Below are 10,348 nucleotides of genomic sequence, written 5' to 3' on the forward strand. Positions count from 1 at the left end.
TATATTAACAAAATTTGAAGTTGGTTATGTGATTTTTTTTTTAAAGATTAACAACAAATTATATGTTTATTGATTTTTTACTTCTAAACTAATAAATATCATAATTTTTCAAGTTTATATGCATAAATAATAAATAGAATATTATAACTTGAATAATAAATTTTACACATTTATCTAATTTTATACATAAAATTAACATTTCTCTAATTTATCTAGGCTACCTGTGTTCCTGTTGTTATGTGCCAAGTCTCCTCGCACTCCCAAAGAAAAGCGAAACGGGCATCGACTAGGTAATCGCCCCGCCCGTCTTGGGTTTGAAGTTGGTCTTGGCAAGTTTTCTAGATCTGTGTTTCATCAGAGTTAGAGATCATTACTTCAAACATTGAGAAGTTGTCCATTCTCTTCCATTGTAATAGTGAAATAGATGAATAAAAGACAATAAATAAAGACAATAGATGAATAATATTTGAAACAAAAAACAACCATTCAAACCATTCAAGCACTGCAATGTTAACAATAGATAAAAGTTCCCAACCTCAAAATGAAAATGAAATGCAATTCAAACATAAAACACCATAAAAAACATTAAAATCCAACATAACACCCCATTGTTGTGATCAAGGTGATTTATTATTATGCAGACTTAAGAGTGTTTCCGATATCAATGACAAATCGATATCTAACATCACCCTTCACCAGACGTTCCATCGCAGTGTTCACATAATCAATCGGAATAATCTCAACATCCGCTGTTACACCATGTTCTGCAGCAAAATCAATCATTTCTTGTGTCTCCTTCATGCCCCCGATACAACTCCCAGCAATAACCTTTCTCCCTGCACCATTTTTTCTTACAAAATTAAATCATCTTTCACAAGTTATATCTATTTCAAGTTGGGTATAACATATTTACTTACCCCCTAGTAGAGAAAATGCAGGAAATTCAAGTGGCTTCTCTGGCGCACCAACAAGTACAAGCTTTCCTTGGGACTTCAACAGAGATAACAAAGGATGTAGACCGTGTGGTGCAGAGACAGTATCAATTATTCCATCAAGTGTACCAATGGCAGCCTAATCAAACAAAAGAAATCACATCATGCATCATCTATTTAAAAATATCAGAAAAATAAAGTTGGTTGAAATAATTAAAACAAAGGGCATTAGAATGGACCTTCATCTCATCAGGGTTACTACTAACTAAGAACGAGTGAGCACCAAGCCGATCAAGCGCCTCACTCTTCTTGCCAGGAGTTGTGCTGATAACAGTAACATGAACACCGAGAGCCTTTGCAAACTTAACAGCACAATGGCCTAACCCACCAAGACCGACAACACCCACATTTAATCCAGGCTTATCCAACCCGAAGAACCGCAATGGGCTATAAGTTGTGATTCCTGCACAAAGAAGTGGAGCACATGCCTCCAGAGGGAGACCATCTGGTATTTTCACGATGAAATGTTCCTTCGCGACCATTATGTTAGAATATCCCCCATAAGTAGGATGCCCATCTTGGTCGATTGAGTTATAAGTGAAAATTGTCTTTGGACAATAGTTCTCTAAATCTTGACAACAACTGTTGCAAGAATTGCAAGAACCAACCATACATCCCACACCAACCTTATCACCAACCTTAACTTTCTCTACCTTCTCACCAATTTCAGTCACAATGCCAACAATCTCATGTCCAGGAACCATGGGGAAAATGCTATTGCCCCATTCATTCTTCATCTGATGAAGATCTGAATGACATATCCCACAAAACAGAACCTTGAAAGAAACATCATTTTCACCAGTTGCTCTGAAAACAAATTAAAAACATCAAGAAGTTGTTCATTGAAATGCAACTTACAACAATGTAACCTTTTTGTAATGGTATTTAAACAAAACGACATGAGAACAGACCAAACAAACCAAGAAGAGAATAGAATAACAAAGTTGCCCAATAAATTATCGAACTAGTAGATTCTCGAAAGACCATTAACTCCTCAGTCGAATCCACCTACTTAGAACAATGCAACAAATTGAGTTATACCTTCTAGAGAACTGAAAAGGAGATAGAACTCCGGATGCATCTCTTGATGCCCATCCAATGGCCTTCACTGGGTGCACTTCCTCAGGTGATTTCGCCATAACTGTAAAATATGATAAGACTGAATAGTGAATAAGCAAATTAATAGGAAGATTGTATGTATATTTATAATCGGTCGGTCCATTGATGATCTGCTAAATATGCTTTTTGAACAGTCATTAATGACTGAGATTTATTATTTATTTACTTTTACACTGTACGTTACTAATCGACAGAGATTTAGAAAATCAATATCTATCTCATTAACTAAAGGATTGATTTACATTCAATGTATGGTAGATATGGTTATGAATTTATGTTGGAAAATGTTATTTTATTAATGAATATCTTAATTATAATATTATATTACAAAAAGTAAAATAATTTTTATATTTAATTAATAAAATAAATGTGATTTATTTAAATAAAAAGTGAATCAAATAAAAGTGGTAGAAAAATTATAATAAATTATTTTTACAACTTTGACCAAATTGGATAACAATTTACTAGGCTATGAAGTATGAACAACCATTTTAATGGTTCAATTTCCAATGATATTATTAAATATGTTTTTGTATAGGATTTTTAATGGGATAAATATATTTTTTAAAGGAAAATTATTTTATTGATCTTTTATTTTTGAAAAGTTAATAGGATAATTATTAATTGTATTAATTTATGGTTATATTTGTTAATGGTAATTTTAAGAACTATTAGCATAAATTCCGATCATATGCACATATAAGAATATATATAAAATATTATTTATCTATAAATATTTTAGACAAAATTAATATTATTTAAATTTAATTAATTTAAAATTGATTTTAATTTATAAAAATTAAGTTTAATCTAAATTTAATGATAACATATATTTTATTCTTGGCCACTCTCAATTGACCATCATGTTATGACTTACACTTTTTTATATGTTTTTTTATCCCCTTGGCAAACCACCCATTAATCTTAGTTGATCTCAAATGATGACACATTTTTTTATCTCTCGTCAAACGCAACCACTAACCCTCAATTGACTCTTATCTTGTGACTCACACTTTTTATATGCCTTTTTATCCTCCCGTCAAACCACCGTCGACCGACCCTAATATTGTGACTCACACTTTTTTCATATGCATTTTTATCTCTCGATAAACACTCACAAATCTTAGTCGACTTCTCTTTTACTCTTATTTTAATAACCTATCTCAATTGATCACACACCTTTTATCCATCATCAAAACCCAACCACTAACCCCCAACTAACCCTCATCTTGTCAGTCCCACTTTTTCATATGTTTTTATCTAGGAGTGAGCATAATTTGGGTTTACCCAAACCCAAAATATTAATTCGGGTTGGTTAATTTGGGTTGGGTTGAGTATGGGTTGAGTTAGGCTTACCCAAATTACCAAAATTATATAAATTTAATTTAAATCTCTATTATTAATCTAATATAAACTAATCATCTTTCAACTTTAAGTCGAACACGTTTTTCACACGTTTAACACGTTTTCACACGTTTAACACGTTTTTCACACGTTTTTAATATTTTTAACACGTTTTCACACTTATAACACGTTTTCACATGTTTAACACGTTTCACGTTTTTGGTACGTTTTCACGTTTATGGCACGTTTAGCACGTTTTGACATGTTTAACACGTTTTTGACATTTTAACACGTTTTTACAATAATAACACGTTTAACATGTTTTAACATGTTTAATACGTTTAGCACGTTTTTGACAAGTTTAACACGTTTTTCACGTTTTGATACATATAACATGTTTTTGACATATTTAACACGTTAACATTTTTTTGATAAGTTTAACACGGTTTTCACGTTTTTGGCACGCTAACACGGTTTTCACATTTTTTGCACGTTTAACACGTTTTTGACATTTTAACATTTTTAACACGTTTTTGATATGTTTAACACGTTTTTCACACGTTTAACATGTTTTTCACACATTGAACACGTTTTTCACAAGTTTAACATGTTTTCACATTTTTAGCATTATTAACACGTTTTTGACATATTTGACACGTTTTTCACATGTTAACACGTTTTCCCCATTTTTGGCACGTTTAACACGTTTTTGACATGTTGAACATGTTTAACACGTTTTTGGCTCATTTAACAATTTTTAGCACATTTAACATGTTTTGATACATTTAACACATTTTTCACGTTTTTACACGTTTTCACGTTTTTGGGACGTTTAACACGTTTTTGCAGATTAAACATATTTTGACATGTTTAACATATATAGTTTTTGCACGTTAACACGTTTTGACAAGTTTTAACACGTTTTTGGCACGTTTAACATGTTTTTGACATGTTTAACACGTTTTCATATTTTTGGCACATTTAACACGTTTTCACATTTTTGGCACATTTAACACGTTTTCACGATTTTGGCACGTTTTTCACGTGTGGCACATTAAATGTGTAAAAAATATATTAATCATGTCAAAAATGTGAAAAACATGTTAAATATGTCAAAAACGTGTTAAACGTGTCAAAACATGCCGAAAACGTAGAAAATGTGTTAACGTGTCAAAACGTGAAAAACGTATTAAAAATGTTAAAAACGTGTTAACCGTGTCAAGAATGTGAAAAACGTGAAAAACGTGAAAAACATGTTAAACGTGTCAAAACGTATTAAACGTGCTAAAAACGTGAAAAACATATCAAAATGTGTTAAACGTGCCAAAAAAGGGGTAAATGTGAAAAACGTGTGAAAATGTGTTAAAAATGTTAAAAACGTGTTAAACGTGTCAAGAATGTGAAAAAGGTAAAAAACATGTTAAACATGTCAAAACGTGTTAAACGTGCTAAAAACGTGAAAAACATGTCCAAATATGTTAAATGTATCATCATTTTGAAAAACGTGTCAAAACGTGTTAATCGTGTTAAACATACCAATAATATGAAAAACGTGTTAAACGTGTCAAAAATGTGTTAAACGTACCAAAAACGTGTTAAACGTGTCAAAAATATGTTAAACATGTTAATGTGTTAAAAACGTGTTAAACGTGTGAGAACGTATTAAACGTGTCAAAAACATAAAAAAAATGTGTTAAACGTGTCAAAACGTGTTAAACATACCAAAAACGTGATAATGTAGAAAACATGTTAAAATGTCAAAACATGTTAAATAGATTAAATGTGTTAAATGAGTCAAATACATGTTAAATGAAAATAATAAAAAAAAATAATAATTTGGGTTACCCAACCCATACCCAACCCATATTAGTAAATAATATGGGTTGAGTTATGGGTTGGGTAAATTTAATTTGGGTTGAATATGGGTTGGGTAATACGGGTTGGGTTTACCCGTTTGCTCACCCCTATCTTTATCCCCTTTTACGTGTCTTTATCCACTCGACAAACCACCCACTGACTATAATATTGTGACTCACACTTTTTCATATACATTTTTATCTCTCGATAAACCACTCATCAATCTTAATCGAACTCTATTTTACTCTCACTTTAACAAATTAATCAACAACCAATTCTAATTCATCACAGACCTCTTATCAAATGTTAAATAAACCATTAACCCCAACACCCAATTAACAATCATCTTATGACCAGTGGCGGATCCAAGGGTGCAAGAAGGGGCTTAAACACCCCCTTAACTTTTATTATTATGATATATATATATTTAGGGAGGTATTTTTTTCACCCCATATTCCCACCCCTGCACTCACTCTTCAATTAATTCTTAATATTAAGAATTGGAATTGGAATTAAAATTAAAATTAAAATTTTAATGGAATTCAATCTAGTCTAATTTTATAATTCTTAATTTCATTCTTTTTAGGTCAAAATTTAAATTCCATTTTTTTAATGTTTTTTAAATAAAATAACTTATCATTTTCTCATTTAAAACACGATTAAAATTTTTAATTGATAATATTTTTTTTAAATTTAGTATGTTAAAATATCGAATATGTCTTTTTTTTTTTTAATTTAATAAGTTAAATTTTCGAACTAATATATATACATATATAAAAGAAATTAACATGTTGAACCCATATTTTGTTTATTAACCTAGAAAGTTAAATCGTCAAACTAATATTTTTTTTAATATAAGAAGTTAATATATTCAACCGATATTATTTTAATGAAAATAAAATCTTATAATAAAAATCCCAATAATTTTTCTAAACATATTGATTGAATTGTAGTTCCAATTCCACTCCCACTCCCACTCCCACTCCCACTCCCACTCCCACCATCCAAATCGTACCCTTAAAAATATTTACTTGAAATATTAATATAATCTGATTTTTTTTAAAATAAACTCGTAGATAAAAAAGAAAAGTATGAGTAACAGGATATTCCCTTGATATAAACTAGCATTTAGCCCGTGCATTTGCACGAGTAATAATATAAAAAACCGTGAAAAAAATTACGGATAACATTTTTAATTTTATTAGTTAGTGAAATTTTGATCATTTTATCATAAAATTAGTTTATAAAAAGATTTTTTGATTTTTTGATTTCATTAATTTCTAATTTTGTTTGGTTTGTTTCAGGTACTTTCAGCCATTGTAGGTCATTATACTTTTGGATGCAAGCTATTGTACTTTTAAATGTTTGTTCACTTAAAATTTTTTAATTTTAAGATAATTGTGTTTAGCTCTACATTTGTATATTCATATGTATACATTAACTTGGAATAATTGAAATCAAGTATTTTGTTTAATACTCCTATTTTTATTGAAATAATAATGTGTTTTATGAATTTAATTTTATTGTGTAACTTCTATTTTTATGGTAATACTTTTATTTTTTATACTCCTATTTTTAAAGAAAAAATATAGTAAAAATAAACTCAATAAATATAACCTACCATCCATATATAATAATATTTTTTTTATTAAATATTTCATCTAAATAATTTAATTATTTATAAATAAATTCAACTAAAATAAACCATTCTCATCTAAAAAGTCATCTATAATTATTGAGATTTGTATTAAATATTAATATTAATTATAAAAATTATTTAAAAATTTTAAATTATAAAAAAATATACTTGTATTGAATATGTTCATTAACGGGATAATAAATATTATTATAACCTCACATCCATAAAATAAATTATTAAGTTTCTTTCTAATTTATAACTAATTAATGAAAATAAAATTAACGGATAATAAATATTATTATAACCTTCAATTCATATATATTAATAATTTATCCAAATAATTAACATCAAACAAAACAATTTATTTCAGCGATAATTCATATCTAATTAATGTAAATATTGTGGAAATTAAATTATAATAAATTCAACACCAACAAAAAAAAAAATGAGTTTCATTTTACAAAATTTTAGACAAATTGTTTAGATGGTACAAATAAATTCATAAACAATGGATACTTTATTTTTATTATTATTATTAACTTCATTAATATTATTTTTTGTCATATTTTAACTTTCATATTATATTGCTGGTGGTTCAATGTCTACTTTATTTTGGTATTTGTATTTTTGTCTTTCCATTTGGTAATAAATTTATTTATTTTTCTTGTCACTATTCTATATTTTGGTGATTTGAAATTGAAATAATAAAATGTTTATTGAGAAGGTTACCAAACTCTTAGCCTTTTGATATTATAATTTTCATTCTCTACTATTTTTTCATCTATTTCATTTAAAATGAAATTATCTACAAGAACATAAAAAGAGAAATTTCGAACATCAATTTTATTTCTTGAATGTGTAAAACCACTAAATCCTTATCAAATGATGATTTCAATCGTATTTATTGATCTATGTAATTTAATTTGGATAAGTTTTGATTGAATTGACACTGTGAATAAGGGTTTTGTTTGATATTTATAGTCTCAAATTGGTAGGACTTTGAATTGATATTTATAGTCATAAATTTTGAAAAATTAGAACTTCTTATTTCTCGTGTTGTGTCCAATTACAATCCTTAAAACCTTAAAAAAATGTAGTAATAATTGTCCAACTATTGATATTCATTCCACTTATTATTTCATCTTATATTTTTTTTTATGTTTACAACTTAGACTAATTATTATAATATCTATTAATATTAGAATCTCAAAAAATAACACAAAGGAATCCATTTGAATGGTAGATTTAATTAACCTACAAGCATTTAGTGGTTGTTCGATGAACACAACAATTTATTAAGACGAAAAAAAACAGAAAATGTAATTTTTTTTTAACATATTTTTTAATCAATATATGTGTTAACTAACCTCCGTGCAAACGTACGGACTTTTTGGCTAGTATATATAATTTTCATGTGTTTTGATTCGATTTCTATGAAAATGTTTTAATAAAAACAGAGAAACGTGTGTTTATGAGATGCCCTGATATTTTTCCTTTCTTTTTAACATAATATAATATTATTTTATATATGATAGTAACACATTATTAGGATATATATATATATATATATAGTATTATTTCAGTTTTAAGATGAAGATGTTTTTTTTAATATATTTGCATTATTAGAACATGTTTTGAATTCAATTTCTGTAGCGGTTTTGGAAATAAGATAAAGATATGTTTGTTTTTTACATTTTAGATTATTACAGTTTGTTTGGATTATAATTTTGATTTCAATTTAGGAAATAAGATAAATATATATATATTATTAGTTTTTACCTCTATTTTAATATTGTTTTAAAATTTTCACTTAATGTCTGGTCAATAAACAATAATGAGGTAACAAACACAAAGTTAGGAATATGTAATATTTTTTATTTAATTGATTTCTAAAAACAAAAACGTTAAAATACAATTAAATGAATTAGAAGCAGTTTAAGTGTGAAAATATGTGTTTCACACATTGACAATTAGAAATTTGTTTAAATAAATGGGAGGACTTGTGAGTTTTTGTAAGATCATAAACTGAACAAGTGATGGGTGATATAAATCCCAATAATTATGATTTTTGATATTATGATATATAGCTTCCCAATTATAATTTTTAAAATCATACTTTTTAATTATCATTAGGTGAGAAATTGGGACATGCAAGATTGGTAACTTTGGTGGTATATCAAGGTTAAAAAAAGCATACTTCATGAGGAAATAGGGTATCTCGGAATTGATGACATCTCATATGGTCTTGCATTGTTTTGGATTGTTTTTACGATTTTATTTAAACTACTAACCAATTAACGCCGAAAAAAGTTATATCAAATGACACTTAATTATATACAAATATCATTAAAATAGCGAGAAATACATCAAAATCAAAATCATTAGAAGATACCAGTAAAAGGGCCTTCAAATGAAAACTTAATCATATTATTTGCTGCAAAGAAAAAAATGAATACAGACTCGAGAAATTATTATCAACACAGAAAAAAATGAATACAGACTCGAGAAATTATCATCAACACAATTAAAGAGTATGAGCAGAAGATAACCCACGAAAGATTGAGATTATTATTTGAATTACAAAAATTTAAGATAACAAATTCGATTTGGCTAAATAGATTGTCGTATCGACCTACTATTATTGTTTAATGAAATGAAACGTATGTTGTTAAAGACAATTATATGTAAGTAATGTATAGCGGATCTTGGAGCTGGATTAATGATTTGTTTATTTATATTTACTTAATAATTATTTCATTATTTTTTTTCAAGTTATCAAAACATTTTATTTATGAATCAAAATATTACAATTCATTGAATTATTTAAATAAAATTTACAATTTAAATATAAAATAAAATAATAATAATTCAATAATTTAAAAATCTAAAATACCTTTAACAAATAATATTTTTTTTATAGAAATACATTAAAATATGTCCCTAAGTAAAATGTGTCCCTAAGTTAAATATGTAAAAAAAATAAATTCACTTAGAAATATTGACAAGATTGACAAAGATTTACATTATTTAATGTTGAACTTTTAACACACTTTTCATGTCTATATGTGTTTTTTTCTCTCTCAAAACTTTTCAAAATTCAATTCTCATTAATATTTTTTAAATAAACTAAATTTTGGGATACAATCTTCTCACAATCAATTTCCATTAATATTTTTTAAATAAAATAAAATTTATTAAATAATTCTACCAAATAAGCTCACTTACCACCTTTAAACATGTGTTCTCACAACAAAAAAAAGAAAAAAAAAAGTGACATTAATTATTGTACAACTAAAAATAAATAAATAAAATAGTATTTTGGCCTCCTCTTAAATAATATCGGTATATTGTAATCAATGGTAAAAAAATAAATATTTATTTATAAAAATTAATTTAA

General features: G+C 26.9%; 1 protein-coding gene across 1 annotated transcript; it reads right to left on the bottom strand.

Moving 5' to 3' along the window:
• Positions 1-465: 465 nt before the first annotated feature.
• LOC124938585 (8-hydroxygeraniol dehydrogenase-like) lies at positions 466-2,144 on the bottom strand. The gene is made up of 4 exons (XM_047479053.1): positions 2,034-2,144; positions 1,172-1,799; positions 918-1,071; positions 466-836 (listed from the first exon to the last, which is right to left on the bottom strand). Exons 1-4 carry the CDS (start codon positions 2,129-2,131, stop codon positions 634-636), a joined length of 1,083 nt encoding a protein of 360 aa, XP_047335009.1. The 5' UTR covers positions 2,132-2,144; the 3' UTR covers positions 466-633.
• Positions 2,145-10,348: the final 8,204 nt, after the last annotated feature.

The sequence above is a fragment of the Impatiens glandulifera genome, chromosome 5 (assembly GCF_907164915.1).
Source record: "Impatiens glandulifera chromosome 5, dImpGla2.1, whole genome shotgun sequence".
In the NCBI taxonomy this organism is placed as follows: Eukaryota; Viridiplantae; Streptophyta; class Magnoliopsida; order Ericales; family Balsaminaceae; genus Impatiens; species Impatiens glandulifera.